The 27,483-nt window shown below is 38.5% G+C and overlaps 1 protein-coding gene across 1 annotated transcript in view; it reads left to right on the forward strand.

The window, feature by feature from the left end:
* ARHGAP15 (Rho GTPase activating protein 15) overlaps positions 1–27,483 on the forward strand; it is a 711,497-nt gene that overhangs the window by 442,646 nt on the left and 241,368 nt on the right. Inside the window, exon 10 of the mRNA XM_005676179.3 lies at positions 17,240–17,338. Coding sequence (XP_005676236.2) covers positions 17,240–17,338 — 99 coding nt within the window. The remainder of the gene's footprint in view (positions 1–17,239; positions 17,339–27,483) is intronic.

Consider the following 27,483-nt stretch of genomic DNA (forward strand, 5'->3'; position numbering starts at 1 on the left):
CTTGGGAGACCCTGTTAGTTGGAAAAGTAACGTGAAGTGTATGAAATAAACCCAGAAAATGTACTGTATGCAAAGTGCATCTCCCAATGAAAGTGAAAGTGTTCGTCACACAGTTGTGTTTGACTCTTTGTGACCCCATGGACTGTTGGTCGCCAGGCTTCTCTGTCCATGGAATTCTCCAGGCATGAATACTGGAGTGGGTAGCCATTCCCTCCTCCAGGGAGTCTTTCCAACCCAGGGATCGAACCTGGGTCTCCTGCATTTCAGGCAGATTCTTTACCCTCTGAGTTACCAAGGAAGCCCGTCTTCCAATGAGATATCTATTTATTCAGTTCTGTGGACAGCCCTGAAACAGGATAAGCTGTTTTAGAAATGTTAGTGCAAGGTCACTTTCTACAGTAAGAGCTGAGAAAGAAATACACACCATGTTTGACTGGAAGCTCCAAAAGAGACAATATGTTTTCAGAAATGTGTGCACCATGGCCTACTAATTTGGGCTCCTAACCCCTTCTCTCCAGTTACATTCCTGGAAATGTTTTTCAATTTCTTTGCATAAAATAACTAGTGGACAACAGAGAGCAGGCAAACGTGCACAGGGTATACGCCACACCTCCACGGAGCTCACCAACACTTCCAAGAACCACACTGTTCCCCAGCTCTTAATATGGTTTATTATCAAATCCTTTACCTGCCTCAAAGCACTTTCCATCAAAGCTGCTCTTAAGCTGAAGCTGAGGACCAAAGAATGCCTTTAACAGAATCCTGAAATAGCTTTTAACCCAAGGCTGAGAAGAGAAAGTGCTTTTAACCTAAAGTGCTTTCCTCTTAGGTACTTCAGCATGTGCCTAGCACTCAGCATTAGTAGCTGTGAGAACACCCTTAAGACCCAAATGAAAGAGACTCCATTATAGATATTCAAACCCATTATATTAATATATTACAAGTAATATTTGAAATCATTAAGCAGTTTTACTCCAACTAAATTTAAATCTTTTCTTATTGAACTATGCATTCATGCAAATAAATTGAAGTCTTACCACCTGGGATTCTAACAAATCTATGCTGATATTAGGAAGAGTACAGTGTTATTTCCTAGATTTTACTTAATCCAGAGTGAGTCACAATTTCCACACCTTCTCTACCCTAAAAGAAACTTTCAACTTTTATCAATCACTGAATGACATTACCAGCTTTAGTCCCTATTAGTATGGGCTAAAAGGTAATTTTATTAAATCATTTAGATTTAATTCAATCAAATATCTGAATAAATTTCATGTATAAAGTTTTCTTCTTATCCTCATCACTCAAGCAGAAATAAAACTACTGATTCCATAGTAATAAAAGTTCTAACTTCAGAGTAATTGTAATAAGTTGTATGCTTGAGCAGTTAAGCTCCATGGACAGTTTTCTAGTTTAAAAACATAAACTGTACACAAATAGGGATAAAGTAGCAAAGTTTGACATCTTTAAATTTTATTCCCTTTTCCTTTGATAGACCCCCTCAGTAATGCTAATAAAATGAGGATAGGCGAAGGAAAAACAGAAAATATTGTCAACCCAAAATGTAAATAATCAGCCTTTGCTAAGCAAAATTTGGTAATGTTGATCATCCAAAGTGCATTAATGTAAACTAAACTAAAATACATTTCTTTCATACTCAAAAGTTATCATGAAACAGTCATTGCATAAAAGTCACTTTTCTATATAGATTGTCATCTCTTATTCGTGTGTTCCTTCATTCACTTATTCACTTATTTTTACTTGGCATCCAGAAGGGAATGTAATATGAGGCAATAGAAATACATCTATTTCTCTAGGAAAGAGGAAAAATTTTGTTTATCTTGTTCTATTGTATAAAGCTTCCTCACTCTTTTCTAGCTTCCTCTTCCTAGTAAACTTCTATTTATTTTTAATCTTCCAGCTCAAAGTTACCAACTCCATAAATCCGTTTCTGTCTTCCTCATTCTGAATCAGTCCTCTTTTCTGTTTATCCCCACACGATAATTTCATTCTTTGAGCATTTTAATACCTTCCAAGGAGACTATGAATTGTCTCTGGTGGACTAAAGAGCATCTTAACTTCACTCTGTTTTAAAGAGAGTGGGAAAGAAGGGACGGAGGGCGTGAAATCTTTCAGTGGTTTTAAAATTCCTATTTATTTACAATTCCTCATTCCTTCTTGTGGAAACTCTTATGCCACTGGGTGCTCCTTCAGTGAAGTCTGCCCCTCACACCAGCCTCCAGATGTTGGGCTACTCCTTTGTTAAGTCTTTGGACTTCTCTTCTCTTTTCCTTTTCCTTCTTAGACTACTAAGCACTATTCAGATATTCCAGGGCTGAAATATTCCAGCCCTGTGGTTTCAAATTCCTATGGTAGATTTTCTAAACTTAGTACTTCAAACTCCAGACCCTTGAAACCCCAGACTTGCACATTCAAACATCTATTTGATGTCTCCTGGGATGTTCAGTAAGACATCTCACAGTTTTCTAGAGCCATCCTTGCCTCCCAAGCTACCATGTATTCTCAATTCTAGGAAATGTTTCTGCTATTTGCCAGTGGGGGTCTCTCTCCATGCTATTCTTTCCCATCTATCAGTTAGTTCAGTTCAGTTCATTTCAGTCGCTCAGTCGTGTGCGACTCTTTGCAACCCCATGAATCCCAGCACGCCAGGCATCCCTGTCCATCACCAACTCCCAGAGTTCACTCAGACTCATGTCCATTGAGTCCGTGATGCCATCCAGCCATCTCATCCTCGGTCGTCCCCTTCTCCTCCTGCCCCCAATCCCTTCCAGCATCAGAGTCTTTTCCAATGAGTCAACTCTTCGCATGAGGTGGCCAAAGTACTGAAGCTTCAGCTTTAGCATCATTCCTTCCAAAGAGATCCCAGGGTTGATCTCCATCAGAATGGACTGGTTGGATCTCCTTGCAGTCCAAGGGACCCTCAAGAGTCTTCTCCAACACCACAGTTCAAATGCATCAATTCTTCGGTGCTCAGCCTTCTTCACAGTCCAACTCTCACATCCATACATGACCACAGGAAAAACCATAGCCTTGACTAGACGGACCTTAGTCGGCAAAGTAATGTCTCTGCTTTTGAATATACTACCTAGGTTGGTCATAACTTTTCTTCCAAGGAGTAAGCGTCTTTTAATTTCATGGCTGCAGTCACCATCTGCAGTGATTTGGGAGCCCCAAAAATAAAGTCTGACACTGTTTCCACTGTTTCCCCATCTATTTCCCATGGAGTGATGGGACCAGATGCCATGATCTTCGTTTTCTGAATGTTGAGCTTTAAGCCAACTTTTTCACTCTCCACTTTCACTTTCATCAAGAGGCTTTTTAGTTCCTCTTCACTTTCTGCCATAAGGGTGGTGTCATCTGCATATCTGAGGTTATTGATATTTCTCCTGGCAATCTTGATTCCAGCTTAGCAAATCCCACCTTAAAAATATATTCTCAATTCAGTCACTTTTATTTACTTCCATTGTCACCACCCTATCTAAGACCAGAATCTCTCCCTGAACCATCTCACCAGCTCTCTAGCTGACCTCTCTGCTTCTTTTCCTCACCCTCTTAAATACAGTTTGCACATAGCAACTAGAAAGATTATTTAAAAACATAAATCATTGTACATAACTTCCTTGCTCAGTAATTTCCAATAACTTAGAATAAAATCATACTTAAAATCATATGTATTTTTCTTCCTGTGACCTATAGGGTTCCACCTGCTTCGTCCACCAGGCTACGTTTTCAATTTCATCTTCAACCATACTTCCTGTTTATCATTTAACTTCAGTCACACCAGCCTTCCTGCTGCTCCTCCAAGTTACCCCACTTACTCTCCCTTGCTGCTCCTCTGATTAAATGTTCTACCTACATATTGATATGGCTCATGCCTTCACTTCTTGGGTCTCTGCTCAGTGCCATTACCACTAAAAAGTCTTCTCTGATAACACTTCTCTTTTGCTCTCTATCTCCCTGGCATGCTTTATTTTCTCATAGCACCTATCACCATATGATATATTAATGTGCGTATGTGCTTGTTTCCCCCATTTACATACAGAGTGTGTAAAGACAGAGAATGTCCTGTTCATTATTCCATCCTCTTTAGGCATTGAAAAATACTCAAGGATGGATTGATTGAATGGATGAATACAAAAATGCAGTAATATCCACTTGGTCAAGCCGTTCTCTGTGTTGTGATTCTGTGCACACACGTGGTGGAGCGTGTGTGTGTGTGTGTGTGTGTGTGTGTGTGTGTGTGTGTAATTTATATGTTGTGCTGCTTTAGGTAAGCACAGAAAAGAAATATAGGACAAAAATTGGCCTAAGGGAGACAAATATAGAAAAAAGATATACTCGTTGTTATATTTGAGTTAATAAACTCTTCATTTAAGATGAAGGTGTCTTTCTAGCTGGTGGACCCACCAATATGTGCATTGCATCACTTGGTTCAAATGGAGTTGAGATCTGTTTTTAATAAGTGTTTGGGAGCTTAAAAGGAAGGGCCAAAGGACGCTTTATAGAAGTCTTGTTTGAGGTTGAGAGTGTAACTGTGAAAGGTGGAGACTGCTGAAAGCCTGAAAAGAGAAGGAGGAGGAAAAATGGAAAGGACTGGGGAAAGACTCTCCATACTGTTTGAATGGCAGCCAGTCTGGCTCTGATCCTCATCTTTGGCTGACCTTGTCAAAGGGTGCTACCCTTGAAGCAACTGTCCAATGTTGACTGGAGGTTCCAGATCCCAGCCTTCCTTTGTTGGGGGAGGTCTCCTCCCTAGAGCCTCGATCAATCTCCTCCAGAGCAGTCTTTCCAGGGTAGACATTATCATTTCTGCCAGCGACTTTAAAGTCTGTTAGATCAGATGAGATACAAAAATATGAATAAACGTGGGAAGAACTATACACAGACGTGTATATACTTAAAATTCCTATTTATTTAGATTCCAAACTACTTGAAAGTTAAAATAATTAAGCTTTTTCTTGGACTTTCCACTTATGAGGGAAAAAAAATCATGAGTAAACAAAGCAATGAGAGAGATTTACTTCCAGTGTATATTAAGAGACTCAGCAGAGAATCAGTGCAACTTTTGATATCTGTGTAGTAAAAAGCAAGGACATAAGCCATCAGTATACTACAGTACTTAATTTAAATCACGTATTTCTTAAAAAAGTTTCAGTGAAGTTGTGGGAGAATTATATGATGGAGGTTCATATAGAGAGTATTTTAAAGGTAAGGAAAAGAGAAATGCAAGAATGGAAGTAGAGAAAATATAAGAATAGAGATAGGATTCCTTGATAAGTAATCTAAAAGTTTTGGTCTGGAAACATACTCACAAAAGGAAACTACATGTCGCTTACAGTTTAAAGTCAAAGGATGAAATCACCTAAATTGCTGAAATTACCCATCCTGAGAATATTATTTTTGTCCTCCATCAGCCACTGCCCTGTCCTTATGGCAGCCTATTGGGAAATGATCTACCTGTGTCTGTGGCATTTTAGAGGGAGAAAACTTCCTAGTGAATGCTACCTACTAAGGAAGCCACAAAGGTTGTATTTTTTCTCATTCCAACCCATTTTTTAGACAAAATCTCATTCACTTGGACATTATATATTAGAACTTCAAATATTGAGTAACTGATGAACAGAAGTCATTAGGACATTAGTGGTGGGGGGGTGACAATGCAAATAGCATCCTATCCCTCTCAAAGTCACAGGACAGCAAGACAGTTGCTGTATTTCCTTTTTCTTACTTACTGGCTCTCCTGAGAACTTTGGATTAAGTCTTTCTAAGACTGGCCCCTCACCTGCAGTAATTTCTTTGAAGAATTAATAAATTGCTTTTATTTTTTAATCTAACTTCTTTTATTTTATTTTGAAATATAGTTGATTTCTATTCTAAAGAGCCTCTTGAGGGTGAAGGAATTAAAGAGCTTCTTGATGAGGGTGAAGGAGGAGAGTGAAAGAGCTGCCTTAACACTAAATATTAAAAAAAAAAAAAAAAACTAAGATCATGACATCCAGCCCCGTTACTTCATGGCAAACAAAAGGGGAAGAGGCAGAAGTAGTGACAGATTTCCTCTTCTTGGGCTCTAAAATCACTCAAATGGTGACTGCAGCCATGAAATCAGATGATTGCTTCTCAGCAGGAAAGCTATGGCAAACCTAGACAGTGTGTTGAAGAGCAGAGACATTAATCTGCTCATAGCTATGGTCTTTCTAGTGGTCACATAATGGTTGTGAGAGCTGGACCATAAAGAAGAAGATAGAGTGCCAAAGAATTGATATCTTCTGACTGTGGTGCTGGAGAAGATTCCTGAAAATCCCTTGGACAGCAAGGAGATCAAACCAGTGAATCTTGAGGGAAATCAACCCTGAATGCTTGTTGGAAGGACTGATGCTGAAGCTGAAGTTCCAGTATTTTGGTCACTGATGCAAACAGCTGACTCCAGGAGATGGTGAGGGACAGGGAGGCTTAGTGTGTTACAGACCATGGGGTTGTAAAGAGTCAGACATGACTGGGTGACTGAACAGCAACATTATTGATTAACAATATTGTGCTAGTTTCAGATATACAGCAAAATGATTCAGTTATAAATTACTTTTGTTGTTGTTCAATCGCCCAAGTTCATGTCCATTGCATTGGTGATGCCATCCAGCCATCTCATCCTCTGATGCCCTCTTCTCCTTCTGCCCTCAGTCTTTCCCAGCATTAGTGACTCTTCCTATGAGTCAACTGTTCGCCTCAGGTGACCAAAATACTGAAGTTTCAGCTTCAACATGAGTTCTTTCAATGAGTATTCAGGGTTGATTTCCCTTAATATTGATTGGTTTTATCTCCTTGCTATCCAAAGGACTCTCAGGAGTCTTCTCCAGTTCAAAGGCATCAATTCTTTGGCGCTTCACCTTCTTTATTACTTTTTACTCTTTAGTATACTGCCTTCTAAAATTACTTTTGGTTCCCAGTAAATTCTTTGAGTTTCCTCCTACTCCCATCCTTTGACATCATTTGAATAAATGTTTCTTTGCTTAAGATAACCACAGTGCTCTTTTTTTCTATTGTAGCCAAAATCTTCAATGAATATGCCTCGTTACCAAAATAACTGTCCAATGTGTGTGTGTGAGTGTTTGAACAGTTCAGTTTTTTATTATTGTTTTCTCTTCCTCTCTTTATTTCTTCATGTGTATAGTTCTATGGGCTTTGTTTTTCTGCTTCAGAATTTACTAGAGTAGCTGCAATGAGCCTCTCTCCTGATAGCAGAATAACATCATTTTGAAAAGCATGTGGAGACTGTCTCCCTGCATAAATGATGATAACACCATCACATTATTTGAACATTTAACTGCCTCTATTGAGTAGTTTTCCTCGTAGTTTTGATTCATTTGGAATCTAACTGACAAAGATCCCATTACTGGCTGTTCTTTCCATAATTTGTCAAAAAATATATAGCAGAGATGAGGGAGAATGAAGCTAATTTGTAATCTGGGAGACTTAACCTGGTTATGCTGATGAACTAACTAAATCGGTCAAAAGTTTGAGTGCTGAAAGATTAAAAACCACCATTCTCTAGTTAAACTCTAATTCATTATGTAAACAACATGCTTTGTAAGTGCAGTCATGTGGAAGGTCTATTTGTTTTTCTCACCAAAAGATGCTTTCAAAGAAAAATTACAGAAAATGGACTTTCTCCAACCAATGTGTTGCCTGCCACCCCTGGTACAAGCGCTGAAGCAGGAGAACAAAGATGTAATGATCACACCAGCCAAGGCCATGGGCATGTGCAGAACATTCCAAAAATATTGGCACCCCTAGCAAGAGGTGTTTTCTAAATACAAAAAGTTGTTAAGAGAGGAAGAAAGGATTACCAGTGAGCCCACAGATGGAACTATAGGTGGGGAGCCGGGAACTCAGGGTTCCAGGACTGCTTCCTTTTTCGAAATGCCATAAGGAGGGGGAAAGCAGAAATAATCCTTAACGTTGTGCCAGGATAGCAGACATAGATGTTTAGGGGGCAAAAGCTAGGTCATCAATGCTTGCCAGGAAAACAAAACACCTTCTTTCTCCCTCCCCCTTTCCTTACACAATTTCAAGATAGAAGATTCTGTGGTTCAAACATGTTCCTATAATTTAATGGTCTTCCTTGGTGTATCAAACTCTGAAATCTGTATCAGATTTACAGATGGGTGGCAATCCTACAATAGCCCCTAAACTGTACAATGATGTTTTAGCTAAATCTCTATGATTTACTTCCTTAGGACTTTTTATTTTACAAAGTCATTTCAAGTGCATCATCATCTCCTCCACGTTATATACTTCACCGTGTAATGTTAAAAGCTCATGTTGCAGTCTTTTTTTTTTTAAAGTTGTAGTTGATGGAAACTTGTTCAAACTGCAAACGTAAGAATGGAATTTATTGGACTACTTGCCTGAAAAGTCAAAGAGACGAGGATAGCTTCAACCATGACTGGACCTGTGGGCACAAAATGCTATCAAATCTTTATCTTCTCCATCCCTCAGCTCTCTTTTCCATTCTGTTGGCTTAATCCTCCAGTATGTTTTCCCAGAAGCTGGCAGTATAACTTCTAGAAGCTCAGACTCATATCCTCATAGTTTACCAATTCCTGCAGAAAGAGGGCTCCTTTTTCCCAGTAGCACTTTAAAAAAAAAAAAAAAGCCCTCAGGATTTGGGAGACCAGATCCACTTGGATCATGTGTTCATATCCGAACACATGTTCATATCCCTGTGGCCAAGGGAAGAAGTGCATGTTTATTGCTAGAGCTGGAGCTGGTGGGGTCAGCACTACTCAAAACAAATGGCAGCAATATGAGAAAGTATCACTCCCATAGGAAAACCAGAGTGCTCATACTGGAGGGTAGAAGAATAGTTCCAAGGCCAGCAAAACCAGTAGACATGCAACATACTCATCCTAACCAGCGTCACCCATAACAGTGGGTCTCACTGAGCTATTTCCACTCCTGGCACCTTCTCCTCTGATTGTAAGCCCTCTTTTGGAACGTTGTGGATGGGGCTATGTCCATGTTCTTGCCAAATTTGTTTGGCTGCATTAAACTGAAAGTGTTAGTGTTAGTCACTCAGTCAGGTCCGACTCTTTGTGGTTTTGTGGCCCCATGGACTATAGCCCATCAGGCTCCTCTGTCCATGGGATTTTCCAGGCAAGAATACTAGAGTAGGTAGCCATTCCCTTCTCCAACAGATCTTCTTGACCCAAGGATTGAACCCGGGTCTCCTGCATTACAGGCACATTCTTCACTGTCTGAGCCACCAGGGAAGCCCAGCACCTTCTAATTTCTAATGCTCCCCATGGCAACCATATATGGTGCATCATGTATGTGGTGTATATGTGACATCATGTAGAAGTATCAGGAAGTGAGGAGCTGTGTCTCTGCTTCATTCACTTCCCTCTGCAATTCGTTTCTGTGCACACTCACTCATTGCACATAGCCATCTCGCCAAATGGCCCCCTTTGCCCCTCAGTGTCCCTGGAGCAGAGAGTATCTCTGATACCACCTCAGTATGTAGCATCCCAATTCTAAAACTTTTGGAGGGAGACTTGCACTGACCCAGCTTAGGCCACATGACTACCATTAATTTAATCAGGTTTACCCAGAAGGTATGGGCTCCCCTGGTGGCTCAGATGGTAAAGAATCTGCCTGCAATGCAAGAGACCCGGGTTTGACTCCTGGGTCAGGAAGATCCCCTGGAAAAAGGAATGTCTACCCACTCCAGTATTCTTGCCCGGAGAATTCCATGGACAGAGGAACCTGGTGGGCTACCATCCATGGGTTCACAGAGTGGGACTGGACTGAGCGACTAACACTTTCACTTTTTGTTTTAACCTGGAAGGCTAGGTCCTTCTACAGAGCCATACCTTACTGGGTGAGTGTAGCCACTTTAAAGTCAGTATATAAATGAGGTGATTTTTTTTTCTTTTTTACTTTTCTGGTAACCAGTGAAAGCAAACATTTCCCTTCTATCTAATGAAGTTCAACATATATCAACTCTTTTTTCCCCCAGAGCGCTGTTGGCAATCTGGGAAGGGTTGTTTTCTCTCCCCATGAGGGATTGCCTGCACTTACCTGGACCACCCAGTAAGTGGCAGTAATGCACCTCCCCCACCTCTGGCCTCAGAACAACTGAAAGTAGCCAGCAGTGCCCCTCACCCTCTCTAGAGCATTCTGGCAATCAAAAAATCAAAAATACCTTGCAATGGAAACTTTCTGTTCTCCACCCCACTCAAAATCCTCCCCCAAATCCTGTCTTTCCTTATAATTAGTGAATCCTCATCACTAATGTGCTAAAAAGAAGTCTATTTGCTGTCTCTACTTCTCACTTTCCCTTCACTTGACCACAAGCCTCTGCTTTTCCGTTTCATTCTACAAAAGCCATTTTACTTATGATCACCAATAACCTCTTAATTTCACCTTGATTTCTCATCAGCATTCTATTCTGAAATACCTATCCTAACTCCTAAATATCAATCTCTCTATTCTTCTCCAAACCCTTGGGTTTCTGCATCTTAGTCTCCTTTAACAAAGCAAAAAACTTAAATCCTCTTTGCCTAGTGAGTTAGCTCACCTCCTGCATCCTGTCTGCAAATCCGCAGAATCACTGCATCTCTCTGTTGTCTGAGTTAGGTCCTTATCTTTTTTTTTTTTTTCATCTAGAGCCTGATGTTTTGTAACTATAGGCAAATGACTCAATATCTTTGTGCCTCAGTTTCCACTCCTATAAAATCAGGATGATAATAGTGTCTACCACCAAAGTGTTACAATTACTATGAAGATCAAGTAAGTTAGAATAAAGTACTTTGAACTTTGCCTGGCTGAATGTAATAAGTCTTTGCTATTATTAATAAACACCCTTGCTGCTAAGTCACTTCAGTCGTGTCGGACTCTGTGTGACCCCATAGACGGCAGCCCACCAGGCTCCCTGGTCCCTGGGATTCTCCGGGCAAGAACACTGGAGTGGGTTGCCATTTCCTTCTCCAATGCATGAAAGTGAAAAGTGAGGGTGAAGTTGCTCAGTCATGTCCAACTCTTAGTGACCCCATGGACTACAGCCTGCCAGGCTCCTCCACCCATGGGATTTTCCAGGCAAGAGTACTGAAGTGGGGTGCCATTGCCTTCTCTGAATAAACACCCTTATAATAGCACTAATTGCTTCATAGTATAATTGTGAGAACTATTCTTCCGCCCAGACTGTAGGAGATCATGCTTCATACATCATTGCATCTTCAGGATGGAGTGCAATGTCTAGGCTACAGTGGGCATGTAATAGATAGTTATGAATGAATGTCAATCTTCAAATTCTTTACAGTGCTCAGCATATGGTAGGTGCTCATGAAATATACACTGAATTGAATTAAATAGATTTGAACTGATCTGTAGAGAATACATAATAATAAGTGCCATAAGATAACATAAAACATAATGACTTTAAATTTTAAGGTGAGAGAAATTTCTTCTGAGTCTCTTCCTTAGGATTGACTCTAAATGGATGTGTAAGTCCACATTCTAACCAAATTTAGAATTTTTTTTCTATTTATTTGCTCCCCAGTTTTGGTTTCCATGTCCTATCAAGTGTCTTTGTTTTCATTCTCACAGCACAGCTTAGATCACCAAAACTCCAGTCTCTTGTTATCATTCTTCATCAGTAAGCTGTTGCTGCCTAACAAACAGAATCTCAGTGGCAAACAGCAAAAAGCACTTATTTTTCATGTGTCTGTGGCTTGAATGGACAGCTCTGCTTTACATTGTAGGTTTGACTGGACTTGTCTCCTCAATGAGGGTCAGCCTCAGTTCTGTGCTATATGTATTTACTCTGGAGCCCAGACTGAAAGGGGAGCTGCTACCCAGGGAAACTCTTGATTTGCCAGTAACAGAGAAGTAAGCATAGAAATCTGTAGCATGTCTGAAGACCTCAGTGTTGAACTGAAACGTAGTCATTTCTACACAGGCTACATTGTCCAAAGTAATCATATGGGCAAGCCCTCTATCAGTGAAATGAAGGAAATAAATGTCACCCACTCTAGTGAATTTTACCACACAGTCAGATGGCAAAGGTGGTGAAAGTATAAATCTAATTCCGAAAAGAGGAGAAGAATTCTCAGTGATGACTAAATTTACCACAAACCTATCCTGATTCTGGTCTTCATAACATCTGCATACATAACCACATTAGCTTCTCAAACAGATATTTTGTGTTCAGTCTTCACCACGATCTGTGCCCCCCCCATTTGGTTATGAATATTTTGGTTACAGGTGATAGAATATCCAGTTAAAAATTGTTTATATTATCTCATAATATAAGAAGTATAGAGAAAGTGTTTTAGGACAGGTTTAGAAGTTCAACAATATCACTGAGGTCTCAGATCTTTGTAGCTTCTTTTTTTTAATCATGTTTAAGCTTTGGCTTGCAAACTTCTTGTCTCATGGTGACAAGATTGCAGCAGTAGTTCCAGGCATTGCAAAGTTGCACGTTGATGTTCATGAAGGAAAAAAGACAGAATGCTTTCATGTACCCCTCTCCTTTCATCCGGAAAAAAAATCTGTTTTAGTTTCCCAAGTCATATCCCCTTGCATTTTACCAACCAGAACTCTTTAATTTTAAACTAACTAAATTTACATGATTGAAGGCAGGAAGAGAAGGGACGACAGAGGAAGAGATGGTTGGATGGCGTCACCAACTCAATGGACATGCATTTGAGCAAGCTCTGAAAGTTGGTGATGGACAGGGAAGCCTGGTGTGCTGCAGTCCATGAGGTCACATGGAGTTGGACATGACTGAGCTTCTGCACTGAACTGAACTGAAAGCTACAAAGGAAGCAGAAGCCATTGGAGACTATTTGAACATCAGAATCTGTCTTATAAGTGGACTCTAAAACAAGAAAGAAGTTGGGAGGGAAATGACATATGTATAACAAATCAGCCACATTTTCACGCTCTCAGATAAATGCCCGCTTGACTTAATAGTTAAGACTCCTCATAACACAAACTTTATTTCCTCTTAAAGCTTCATACATGAAGATTTCTCTAAATAAGAAAAAGTGTATGTTTCCCTTTGTACAGTCACACCAAGATGATTCTTCTCATCACTCTCTCGTCGCTGATTGTTTACCTCTCCTTCATCCTCCCCAAATGCCCTGTTTGTTCTCTTCCTTACATCTCCAAGCTAAGTCTTACTTAACCTTGAGGACTCAGTTCTTTTCTGGGAAGCCTTCCATGAGTGCTCAAAGCTGTTCAGATGCTCCTTCTAACATGTTCCCATTGGATCTGTGCTTCCCTGGGAATAGTATACTTCAAGATGACATGATCTTATTTACTTATATGATGTCACCACTAGACAAGAAACTTTGGAGCCTTGGAAAGGAGCCTTTGTTATTGTGCTATCAGTGCCTTTCCTAGCTCCTGACACAGAGCAGGCATTTAGGATTTCTTTTAAATAACAGAATGAGTGAAGGGGTAAATACAGTAGAATATTTTCATCTTTTTCATTTTCCTGTATCTACCTGTCAGAAAAAAAAGAAAGAAACCTTTCTCCAGACTTTAGCATCATCTTCATTCAAGAATCTATCTTTCTTGAATGATCTCCATCCCATAAATCCCTCCCCCCAACCTCTGCCTTCCCACATACCACCTTTGCACTAAATGACAGAAAAAAACTTTATACTTTAGAACTTCTTTCTTTGCACTAAGTACTTTTTGTGATACCTGCTATATATTCTATTTATTATTAATTAACTGAATATTTCTGTTAGCCCTACATTATTATAAGCTTCTTGATACCTTTATCACACCCTAATATGCCTACTCATTGCTTCTACTATAGAGGATACTCAGTACATATTTCTGAAATTTATTTGAATCATGACTATCATTAAAAGATTTTATTTTGTATAACAATTCTTCCTTTCTATAATTTCTGACCAGTTTAAATGATCAAATCTGAAGTTCTGGATTATTTTTCTTAAATAATATTTTATGTTATTCTTTCTTAAGTTGGTGACTTACTGTGTCTGAATGAATCTTTGTTACTAGACCAGATATTCAAAGCAAATATTCATGATTATTTCCCACTTCTGTACATTATGTTGATGTGTGTTTTGAGCTTGTCTTCTTTCTATCTCTTGGACAAAAATGCACATTTCCACATTAAATTGCATTATTATTAGTTCTCTAGCCTTAACTTTTTCCCTCCCTGCTGAGTTGGTCTCAACTCAAGCCATCACCTTTCCTAAGAAATTGATGACAATCGTGATTTCCTTGAAGTCTCACCACAATCTGTGTTGACTGTCCCTTTGAATAACATATCATTTACCATTCTATTATGCTGCATCTTATATTTTCCCCCACTTATGCTAAAAATATAAAGAGATAGAAATACCAGACCACCTTGCCTGTCTCCTGAGAAACCTGTATGCAGCTCAAGAAGCAACAGTTAGAACCAGACATGGAACAACAGACTGGTTCAAAATTGGTAGAGGCGTACATCAAGGCTGTATATTGTCACCCTGCTTATTTAACTTAAATGCTGATTACATCATGAAAAATGCTGGGCTGGAGGCAGCAGAAGCTGGAATCAAGATTGCCAGGAGAAATATCAATAACTTCAGATATGCAGATGATACCACTCTTATGGCAGAAAGCAAAGAGAAACTAAAGAGCCTCTTGATGAAGGCAAAAGAGGAGAGTGAAAAGGCTGGCTTAAAACTCAGCATTCAAAAAATGAAGATCATTTCATCTGGTCCCATCACTTCATGGCAAATAGATGGGGAAACAATGGAAACAGTGACAGACTTTATTTTCTTGGGCTCCAAAATCAGTGCAGATGGTGAGTGTAGCCATGAAGTTAAAAGAGGCTTACTCCTTGGAAGAAAAGCTATGGCAAACCTAGAGAGCATGTTAAAAAGCAGAGACATTACTTTGCTGACAAATGTCCATATAGTCAAAGCTATGGTTTTTCCAGTAGTCATGTATGGGTGTGAGAGTTGGACCATAAACAAGGCTAAGCACCAAAGAATTAATGTTTTTGAACTGTAGTGTTGGAGAAGACTCTTGAGAATCCTTTGGACTGCAAGGAGATCAAACCAGTCAATCCTAAAGGAAATCAGTCCTGAATATTATTTGTAAGGACTGATGCTGAAGCTGAAGCTCCAATACTTTGGTGACCTGATGCAGAGAACTGACTCATTAGAAAAGACCCTGATGCTGGGAAAGATTGAAGGCAGGAGGAGAAGGGATGACAGAGGATGAGATGATTTGATGGCATCACTGACTCAGTGGACATGAATTTGAGTAAATTCCAGGAAACAGTGAAGGACAGGGAAGCTGGCGTGCTGTAGTCCACAGGGTCGCAAAGAGTCAGACACGACCGAGGGACTGAACAACAGCAACTGTGCCAAAAATATGTTTTACATTTTTGAAAACTTCTACTGATGAAAGAGATGATGTCTTACAGTCAATAATTCAATAAATATTTATTGAACTTCTAGTATTTGCCAAAGAGTGTTGAGTTACTGGGAATTCAGTAAGAAAGAAAACAGGAATAGTCCTTACTCTCTTGGGTTTTGCATTCTAAGGAAGGAGAGCAACTAACCAGTAAACATATCAATCTAATATGTCAGATGGAGTAAAGTGCTCTAAGAAAAGTAAGCTGTGGGCAGCATGAAGATTTGTTATCAGCAGAGGTTGCCAGTTTTTTTAAAGGTGGATAGGAAAGGCTACAATAAGAGGGTGACATTTGATCACCTGGGTAATTGATTTCCACACAGAGGAAATAATAAGTTCAAAGTCCCTGAGGCAGAAGTGTGTTTGGCATGGACAAGAATCAGTGATGTAGACAGAATGGCAGCAGCAATTGATGAGCAGAGAGAGGAGAGAGGAAGCAAATGAAGTCAGTTAATTGGTGGAAAGTCAGGTTGTTTACTGCCTTGGTAGTGATGTCAAGGAATTAAATTTCATTGCATGTGAGATGGAAAGTCCTTGAACCTACTAAATATTTGTTTCATTGTCAATAATCAACATCTCTGCTGTTTAAAAAGGCTCCGGAAATGGATGGTGGTGATGGCTGCACAACGGTGCACATGTACTTAATGCCACTAAACTGGACACACGAAAGTGGTTAAAATGGTAAATTTTATGTTATGTATATTTTATCGCAATTTTTAAAAAATCCTTGAGTGAACACCATGGACCCAAAACTGTGCTTGACCGAAAGAACAGTATAAGCAATGCAGCATGCAAGACTTTGCTTTGAGAAAATACATTCCATATATTATAAGCGAAAATACACAATGCAACGTAGCATAAATCATGTTCCAAATGAGAGAGCTAGGCTAGAATTTCACACAGTGTTCTCGGAAACATTAGTCTGGAGAGATGCCCTTTGAAATAAAAGGATCTTACTCAAATAAGTTTGGGAACTAGCGCATCCTTCAGTCCTGCCTGGAGATTCCCAGTGCACATTGGCATAACACAGGCTCTGAAAATAAGTACACATGAAAGAAACCTGTTTAACTTTGTTTAACCCAGTGTTGCTAAATCATTTTGATTACAGGCTTTCCCCCTCAAATTGCCTGTTAACCTCCTGAGAAACTGGTATTCCAAAGAACCTATGTTACAGGAGACATGAAGCTGATAGGAATTCCGGATAGAGTTTGTAGAGAAAGAACCATCTGAGCTGAGCCCTAAAAGAAAAGGGATACTTAGATTAGAGGAAGGGCAAATTCAAGGCAGGAGAAACGTGAAAACATTCACTTCAAAGTAAATCTTCTGGAACTTGCTTTTTTCAAATATCATTGTGCCATTGAATGAATCTAAATACACTAGCAACATCATAATTTTGATGATTGTTGATAAACTTCTTCTCAAACACTGAGACACCGATTCACTAAGATTCATTAATTTGTCGAAGTTTTCTTAATTCCTAGTCATTATTTTATAGACAGCGAAATTAAGCCCAGAGAGACTATAACTTACTCAGTCATCCCTGCCTAATCGATGGCAGAGTGTTCATTTTCTTTCTCTAGGGCCAGAGTCCTGTTCCATAAAGGAGGGAGCTATGGTCCTTGCATGTCTGCAACAGACACTTTGGAATTAAAGCCAAAAATCGATTCCAATGCAAGATGCAGATTTCATCATTCAGTGGATATGGAAACAGAATCAAATTAAAGAACAACGCAAGCTTGGATTTTAATGAAGCTCATCTTTGTTTCTTTTGCAGATCAAATTTTTGGCTCTCATCTGCACACACTGTGTGAACGTGAAAATTCCACAGTTCCACGGTTTGTAAAGCAGTGCATTGAAGCTGTCGAAAAAAGAGGTGGGTAACTGAATGTACAGCCATTCCCCCAATACTGCACCCTCTACACAACCAATGCTCACATTAACAGCACCACTTGATTTGTCTGGAAAGCCATGCAATTAAAACCTGACTGTTGCTAATCAGTTAAGAGGATCAAGTTTCTTATTAACTTCAGTTTGTTTTCACAGTAGGGACATCAATAATTCCTACTAATGTTCTTTTTTTTAATATTTTGCTGTCTGACATGTTGTTGATTCAATTGCAAACTTCTTGTTTTCCCGCTAGTGATAAAACATTCATAAAATATCAGTTCTCACAGTGTTAGAACCCTCCTAACATTCATGCTGGTAGACGTTGTGCCAGAACAAATTTTGGTAAGCCCCCATTACCCAGTGAAACTACTTGCAAACGGTGATGTTCCATCTTCCACGTGTATCTGTTCAGCACAGAATATGCCTAACTAGTTTTGCTGGAACAATTAACAGACACATCTCCAGTGTTAAGATGACCTTTGATTCCTATATTTCAACATTCTAATTTTCATCTGAAATTATCTCATCTTACTGAGGGGAACAAAGCAAAACCCAATTGACTCGTTATTTCTATGGTAGCCTATCTGTAGGGTGTTTTTCCTTCAGACTCTGACTTCATTCATTCAAGGTCATTTTCCCTGGAAGTTACATACAGTAGATGCAGAATCTGAAAAACTATATTGTATAAAAATATGAAGCTTCATCACCATCTGTTACAAGTTTACAACATATTCCCAGGATCTAGGGGGATATATATCATGTAAAAGATAGAGGTGTTTTCAGAAAAAGAATTGGTGAATCTATTCCCGTTTTCAGCTCCCAGTCTCTTAAAACAATAGAACCAAGGGAAGAAATCTTTACCAAGTTATCTGCTAGGGAAAAGCCATTTTAATTCTCTCAATGTTACCTGGCTTTATTATAGAAACATAATAAAAATGGTCTGCAGTTTCCAACTCCTGGAAATTCATACTTTAATTATACTGTAAGGACAGCCTTGGGATCCTATTATTCCCATATCAGTAGGGAATGAGAGAATAACAAGAAGGGGACAAGTGGGTAGAGAGAGTGGATAAAGTGAGCAGCTTTGGGGAAAAGCATATCAACACATCAGAGAGCTGAGCTGAGAGTGCAGAGAGAGAATAGAAAAGAGTAAAAGCAGAATACACAAGGAGAGGTTATCTGTGAGGAGTGGAATCAATTAGAGTTTAGAGAGGAAAGTCCTCTTATTGCATGTTACAATCTCATTTAATTGTGTAAGTACGTATTTTAGGAATAAATATTATTTAATAAATAGTTAGAGCCAAATGGATCACTGAAAATGTTATAATGTTATTATTGCCAATAGTTAAATTATCATCATTTTCTGGAAACCTTGACTCACTTATAAATACTCAGTACTGACAGTGTAAGCACCGTCATATTAGAACAAAAATCCAAATAGGACTTTGGGGGAAGCTGTGCATAATAAGATGTGTGCACATTTAAAAAAGGATTTTATACCTCTCTATTTCTGTATATACCCCAGGCAAAATGAAAACCCTGCTAGACACAGTCTTGTGGCATGCAGATACCATGGTATTGCAGAATTGAAAATGCCTGTAAATAGAAACTGTATGTTTTGTTCATGGCATTTTATTGGTGATTTTTAATAAAATAAGACCATGTTTTTGCTGACGGGGCAATCATATTGGCCTTATATTTTATCGTCCCAATGTTTTCTCTTAAAATGAATTTGTATATTCAGCACTAGATAGGCACTAATCACATATAATGATTATTAATATAATTCTTAAATGTTTTAATGAAACTCAAAGGCTACAATTCCGTAAAGCGGCAGATAATTCAAAGCATTTTGGCAATATCAGCTTAAAGGAACTCTATGGAAATGTTCAACAAAACTCAGAGGCACAAAAACCTCTCACATCGCTACAAGATTTACAAGTGTGTGCTGTTGATTATATTTTTCTATGATCATTTTGTTGGATTAATATTCTTACATTTATACACCAATTCTGTTTACTCAAAGTGTTGTTTTTGCTAAATTCTGGCATAAAGCACCTCAGTACAGAAATCATTTCTGTGAATATAAGTCCAATGTTTCTGTAGGTTTCTGATGACATTTTGTGCTGGGGTTCATATTAGGAAGTAACATATAAAGGCGCCAAGTCTCTCAGCACGGCTGGACTCAGCATATCTAGAGCCCTCCTGCTAATGGCCAGATCCTCTTCCAGCCAAGATACCCAACTGCAGAGTCATGGGAAATGCTTATGGACCTGTTATGGGAAAGGCATGTTTAATGAAAACCGTGTTTATTCTCACAGACTTAGGAAAATGATCTCAATCCTCACTACAGCAGCACATCAGCTGTTACATAAAAGCTAATTGTTTCCTTTCTTTTTTCTCCAGATTATTTTCCCCACCTTAAAAAATCATTTACAAACTGCAGTAATATTTTTTAAATGCTTCTGTGCTCTGCTTAGTTGCTCAGTCATGCCCAACTCTTTGTGACCCCATGGGCTATAGCCCACCAGGGTCCTCTGCCATGGGGATTCTCCAGGCAAGAATACTGGAGTTGGTTGCCATGCCCTCCTCAGGGGATCTTCCCAACCCAGAGATCGAACTCAGGTCTCCCACACTGCAGGCAGAATCTTTACCATCTGAGCCACCAGGGAAGCCCAAGAATAATGGAGTGGGTGACCTATCCCTTTTCCAGGGGATCTTCCCAACCCAGGAATCGAACCAGGGTCTCCTGCATTGCAGGCAGATTCTTTACCAGTTGATCTACCAGGGAAGCCCTAAATGCTTCTAACATTCTTGATTAAATGAGGCAACATCAGGAGGGCATCTCTCGCCATTTACTCACTCATTCCTGTATTCATCCATTCATTCAGTAGGTCACTTACACTTGGCAGAAGCAATTTGCCCATGCTTCTCTAGTCTCCCCCAGGGATATCCTACCCAGTCCTTGGCACAAAATGTATTCTTTACCCATTCTTGGCAAAGTGGTATTCAGTTCCATTCAGTCACTCAGTTGTGTCTGACTCTTTGCGACCCCATGAACCACACCACGCCAGGCTTCCCTGTCCATCACCAACTCCCGGAGTCCACCCAAACCCATGTCCATTGAGTCGGTGATACCATCCAACCATCTCATCCTCTGTTGTCCCCTTCTCCTGCCCTCAATCTTTCCCACATCAGGGTCTGTTCAAATGAGTCAGCTCTTCGCATCAGGTGGCCAAAGTATTGGAGTTTCAGCTTCAACATCAGTCCTTCCAATGAACACCCGGGACTGATCTCCTTTAAGATGGACTGGTTGGATCTCTTTGCAGTCCAAGGGACTCTCAAGAGTCTTCTCCAACACCACAGTTCAAAAGCATCAATTCTTCAGCTCTCAGCTTTCTTTATAGTCTTTGTTAACAAAGTAATGTCTTTGCTTTTTAACATGCTGTCTAAGTTGGTCATAACTTTTCTTCCAAGGAGTAAGCGTCTTTTAATTTCATGGCTGCAATCACCATCTACAGTGATTTTGGAGCCCAAAAAAATAACGTCAGCCACTGTTTCCCCATCTATTTGCCATGAAGCGATGGGACCAGGTGCCACGATCTTAGTTTTCTGAATGTTGAGCTTTAAGCCAACTTTTTCACTCTTCTCTTTCACTTTCATTAAGAGGCTCTTTAGTGCTTCTTCACTTTCTGCCATAAAGGTATTAGTTGCATTTTAAATTTTGAATCTCTTGGACATGCCTAGAAGAAAATCTCTCAGTGAGCCGAATGTAAACCAATTTAGCAAATCACTTGTTTAGTATGTTTCCTTATCTTGATTTGGATTTCCTTTATTCCTCTAAACCACCAGAGCATTCTCCTCCTTACCAACTATTGTAACTAGATTAAAGTTATTTCTGTGGTTTCTGACGTTGTCTGCTTAGCCCAAAAAATATACACAGAACTTGGAGGGCCAACTGTGAAGGGGTGTGTTTGTCTTTAAAACTTTTCCAAGCGGTTCATTCTCCTTTGTCTTGCCTTTACAGTTTTGGACTATGTGTGTGTGTGTATGTGTGTGTGTGTGTGAAATTGTAAATAACCAGTGAGAAATTGAATTTTAGTTTCTTCTTCTAGAGAAAATTATACAAAAATATTGAATGGTTATTCAGCTAATGCTCAATAGACTTGGTAAACTGACCAAAAGCAGGAGATCATCTGACAATTTTTTTAAAGCCTGGAGGAACAAGCATGTAGGGGGTGTACATTGTGACATACTGGTGGTATGTAGATCTAAACAGAGAGAAGTTCAGTTTTCCGTGCTTTATGAAATGCTTTCTGTAGTTTACGATGATCTAAGAGGTATATAGAAATTGCTTTCTTAAAAGTAGAGTCACTTGTATCACTTAGAGACAAGAACCTAGAGATATGAACTAAAGAAAGTGCTTCATCTAAACTGGTATAATTAGTACTAAAACCTTAATCCATAGGTTTTATATATATATATATATATATATATATATATATATATATGAAAAGTCTGTAACTGACTATTCTTTGTGAAGGCCAGTCATTTGGAAAGAGCCCCACATAGTATGTCACACCTTGTAAACACTCAGTAGTATTGGCTGAATGAAGTAATAGAACTAGAGTTACTGCACTTCAGCAACAGGTAACTAACTGCTCAGATACCTACTCTGTATCATTCCCCATACTACCATCTGAGAATATAGAGGAGATACACAGTAAACAAACTGTGGTAAGTCCTATGAAAGAAAAGAATAGATATTGTGCTGGAAGAAAGAACAACCATTACAAGAATAATTTTAAAAGTAGAAGTTTGCTTAAAATTAACATGATGGGGGTGGGGGAAGTGGAAAGATCTTGATCAAAGGCATCAAGTTGAAGTTACGCAGGATGAAAAAGTCTAGAGACCTATTACATAAACATGATAGCCAGAGTTTACAATATTGTGTTGAAGACTGAAAATAAGCTAAGAGTAGATTTTGAATGCTCTCAACACAGAGAAAAATTGGTAGTTATGTGAGGAGATAAGTTAATTAGTTTGTCATTTTGCTATGTCTATGTATATCATGTCATATACCTTAAATATATATATATATAGTTTTCATTGAAAATATATTTTAAATGACATAATAAGCCCTGAATAATAAACACATACTCTTCTGGTTTTAACCTCCTGATAAGACCAGAAGTTTAATGACACCCTATTTCCCAGGTTATTTTCTTGACATACTGTAACAGTGTAACACGAGGAGTCACTTGGTGTGAGATACCCAAAAAAAACATGCCATGAATGATGAACCAATCCTTTTTCCATGTAACAATGCCATACATTGCCAAAGACTTTTTAAAATATAATAATGGAGCTAACTAAACGAATGAACATGTTTCTACACTAAATATACTTTTATGCATCCAATATATTTTTGCTTGTAAGGGAATAGGGCTGGTTTTAAAACAATTTTTAAGTTGCATTTGGATTGGCATTCATCCTTTCGAATATGGTTTAACAACTCATTCTTCCTCCTTGATTCCCAGTTCAGGTTACTATGCCCCCGAACGATATAGCAAATTTAAAATAATATCTAGAGATCTGTTGCAAACAACGTGAACACAGCATTACTTAACTGTACACTCAAAATGGTAAATTTTATATGATTTTCTTTGCCACAATTAAAAATAAATGATACCAGGTCTTCCAAATTTGATGATTCCAGCTATAAGCTACTTTGCAGAATGCCTCAGCAGATGCTAACCAACAATTTTGTCCTCTCTCTCTTTCTTCTGGAACACAAAATACTATGACAGGAATGATACACAAAATTACATATTTGACTTGGTGCCTAAAAGCCACCCTGGGATCCATAACCTTGCTTAAAGATTTAAAAAGACCTTTAGTCTACTTCTGAGAAGGTCCTTAGCCCCGAAAACTTTATCTCTTTCGTTGACTTCTTAGCAGCTGTTATATTTTTTTGCTGTCGTTTGTTTGACAGGATCCAGTTATAGGTTCCGATGTCTGTTTAAAGAAACAAGGAGGCTGTTGGCTTTAAAATTCCCTCATTGCTTGTGTGATCAGCATTTTCCCAGGCTTTTCTACATAGTTTGCCAAGCAAAGGGACTGACCTTTTGTAGCAAACACTTTTTCATTTCAAAATGCTCACTTTGATTTTTGTCCCATTTTATGCTCATTCCAAACTGTTTACAACCCACTAAAAATGACTGTGAATTATATGTTTGTGTAATGGATTCCTTTTGTGGTCAGAGTGGAATGTTTACTTTGAACAATTAGTTATCTTTGGGTAGATTATAGCAACTTGGAAAAAGAATGACTAAAATTATTATTATACCTTAACTGTTTCTTTTTGGTAGTTCCCCTGCTGTTACGTGAAGTTTGAGAAAACGGCAGATTAAGAATTCCATGACATTACAGACCAAACCTATTTCTCTTATTGTATCAATATTTATTTGGGCGTACTTATTAATATCACAAGAAGGTATGGTTATACCCTTATAACTTACTGGATATACTTACTGAATCATAAAAATTCAGAACAAGGACTATACAGAAGTACAAGGATATTTCCTATTATATATAGTGCATGCTTCCTTAATAGGTATTTGCAAATTAAGTAAGGCATGCACATGTATGTACTTATTATAAAAAGTACAGACCTGATTATAGTATAGCTATGATGCACCAGATCCAGTGCACCAGTCTGACATGGTCTTGAGATCCTACCAAGTGTTCACTGGCAACAATAAAACTACACAGTCTTTTCCCGATGCCTGGTGATCTAGGCCGCTGAAGGGCCCATCATAATGCCTTCCCTAGGCAAACGCTGCTCCCAGTTCTGCTAATTTTGCGCTGTTCATTCTTTCCCACTTTGGGATAATCTATTATAGTTGGATCCAGGCACGCACCAAAGCCTGATACTTCCATGAAGAATGTGCAATTTGTACTGTTTAGTTGGTGACGAGATTCTTGAAAACTTTTATGATTATATCTTGTTCCAGAGAGACTTCTGCTTGCTAGTTTTATAAGCAGCGACTGAAAAAATAAAAAGTAATGAAAACAAAACAAACTGATAAAAATTACATGCTCAAAAAATAAAATCAAGAGTTCAAGATAAGCACTATTCCCTTTTCCCTAGAGAATATTTGTGGGACTGAACAAAAATGTTTCTCAGGGCACTGACCTATGTCTTCCTTTTTTTTTTTTCCTTTTTTAAGTGCTTGCTTTTTATGCCTAAAGTTAGGCATCCCCGTGCATTTACAACGGCACTGATCCTCAAAGAAGCTCCGTGAAAGTTTACAGCAAATTTTCTTTAGATTTTACTTCTGAGCTAAAACTAAGTCCAGTTTAGTGGGTTTCTTGTTTGTTTGTTTGTTTTGGTATTTTGTGTTTTATTTTGTTTTGTTTTAATGCAACCCAGTGACTGCCACCTTCCTGACAGCAATCGTGTTGTGCTGGGTCCAAGTTGGAATTGGCTCTTTGGGGTAGTCATGCTGGGGCCTCTGTGTCTGTAAGAAAGCCACATTCAGGGCTAGAGGGGAAGACAAAATCAAAAAAAGAGTAAACAGGAAACAGCCCGCGAGAGTATAAAAGAGAAACTGGGAAAAGACAACCAAAAGAAATCAGAGATGACAAGGTGGAGAGAGAGAAAAAAGCTGTGTTTTGCAATTACGAAAACAAATGTGGATAAAAGGGCATGCTTGTGAGGTCTGTAATGAAGAGAAGACAGACTATTGAACCAGTTACCATCTCTGCCATAGTTATGATACCTACTCCCTGTTCCGGAGAAATGTTCTTTTTTTTTTTTTTTTTAAATTTTAAAATCTTTAATTCTTACATGCGTTCCCAAACATGAACCCCCCTCCCACCTCCCTCCCCATAGCATCTCTCTGGGTCATCCCCATGCTTTTGCTGCAGAAAATGCTTGTAAGTTGAATCTTGCCATGAATGTTCACAAATTCTGAATATTCACAATTTCTGTACATAGATGTGGTTGCTAATTAATTCACTGTACTTATTAGTGCTTTTTAATGGCATTTATCTATGCTGAGCAATACACAGCAGCCTTATTATCAAAAAAAAAAAAAAAAAGAAAAGAGAGAGAGTTAACTATAACAGAAGTTAACAGAGAAATGAGTGTGCAGTTCAATAACCGGAAAGGCTATCTAACAGATCCAGCAATGTAGCTCTGGTCAAGTCAGTCAGCGGATATTCCCACACTTTTGAGTCCAGAATGCATACGAATAAATAATGTCTCTTCCTAGATAAAGCCTAAGTCCAATTTCCAACCTCCGCCCCCACTCCCATCCCCTTTCTAAAGTTTAGGTTTTTAATATGCATTTCCCTTGGAGTTAGTTGTAAGGAAACAGAGCCAAAATTAATACCCTAGGAAATTAGCCTCTTGTTGTGGATGGAGGATTTAAATAAGGTAACACCTCAACATGTCAAGATGTAGTACTCTAAATTATCCTTTAGTGGTGTCATTTATATGATGGGAGTTCTGGGTCTGGAAATTTTTCCCATTATAAACCCCCATATTCAGAAGTTAATAGTTCAACCATAAAAATAATCTTGGCTGAAAATTGGCAGGATGTTTAAGCCTGAAAGCAAATGTTTACAAAATTTGAAGAAAAAAATATCACATGCATTTGGAAAGCTTTCATGTTTTTAGAAATTGAGTGTAGTAGTAATAATAATAATGATAATAATAAGGCAGTTAGAGATTTTCAAATATTTGTTGCCTTTAGATCCAAAAATGGATTTGTAGTTTTTAAATATTTTTATTCTTGTTGCATAATGTGAACCCATTGATTAAAAAATAACTCATCAACACTTCCACAAGTGTCACTTTGTTTTTTGAATTAATCTGTCCTTTATTACAGAGAGGGCAATGGCAACCCACTCCAGTACTCTTGCCTGGAGAATCCCATGGATGGAGGAGCCTGGTGGGCTGCAGTCCATGGGGTCACTAATTTATACATCATATTTTTACAAGCATTTCCCTAGAGCTTAAAAATGTATAATCATTGAGAAGCCTTAAGTTAATTTAGGAAATTAATGAATAAGACCAAAATATTATACTCTTTTGTGGGTTTCCTAATGAATAGCATTCCCCTCTAAATGTCTAGAAAAAAAATTGCCCTTTCCAAGGAATTTTCACACTTTCAGATGAAGTGTGTTCAATTTGAACATTAATCATTAATCTGCACATACAGTAAAAGAGACATACAGATTCCAGGAGAAATGGTTGTATCAGTCTACATAATTGAACATGACATATTTTCCTCCATAGGATATTTTAAAGTAATTTACCCATCTCCTTAGTAGATTCATGTCTTGGAGTTTCTGCTAAATTCTGTGAGAAGTTATCTTATAGTCTAACAAGCTGTTGACTTAGAAATGTTTTTCCTGGGTTCAAATAATCTTTTCTTTGCTAGTTTTATTCCTTTTTGCCAAATTTTATACCCTTCAAGCCGCTTTTTATCTTCAGTTCAGAAAAAAACGACAACAAAAAAAATCAAGGGCAGGACACTTTGAAAAGGAAAACTAACCATGCAAAACCAAAATAGCTCTGAAATGATACTGCTGGAAGAATTCTTGAGGTTTAGTATACTGTAGACCCAAAGTGTAAAGTCATACTCTTTTTAAAGAAATAAAAATGCCCTGAGATGTAGGGTGAAAGCACCATGTATCAAAGAAAAAATATTTAAAATATTTCCTTTAGTACATTTGTGCTCTTCCCTGTAGAGAGAGTGGATTCATTTTAATTCTTCACCTCAATGCCTAGCATGTGATGCATTCTCAATAAATAATAAAAGTGGGTAAATTATAGTCAACATTGTTTAAATCTTCATTGGAAAGTTGCACACCATTGCTACACCTGCACATGCTTGAAACTAAAAAGGTGAACCAGCAGTTGTTGGTCAGAAGCAGCTACAGGATGTGCAGAGAATAGTGTGGTTTGCTTTTTTAAAAAAAAACATTCAAACCATTATTGAAGATATTATATTATTCTAAATGACATCATTCTTCCCCATTGACACTCAGCTATGCTAAACATTCACAGTTATGTTTACTTAAAGATTTTATGCCCATCAATTTTCGGAAACTACATTT

The sequence above is a fragment of the Capra hircus genome, chromosome 2 (genome assembly GCF_001704415.2).
Source record: "Capra hircus breed San Clemente chromosome 2, ASM170441v1, whole genome shotgun sequence".
Lineage (NCBI taxonomy): Eukaryota > Metazoa > Chordata > Mammalia > Artiodactyla > Bovidae > Capra > Capra hircus.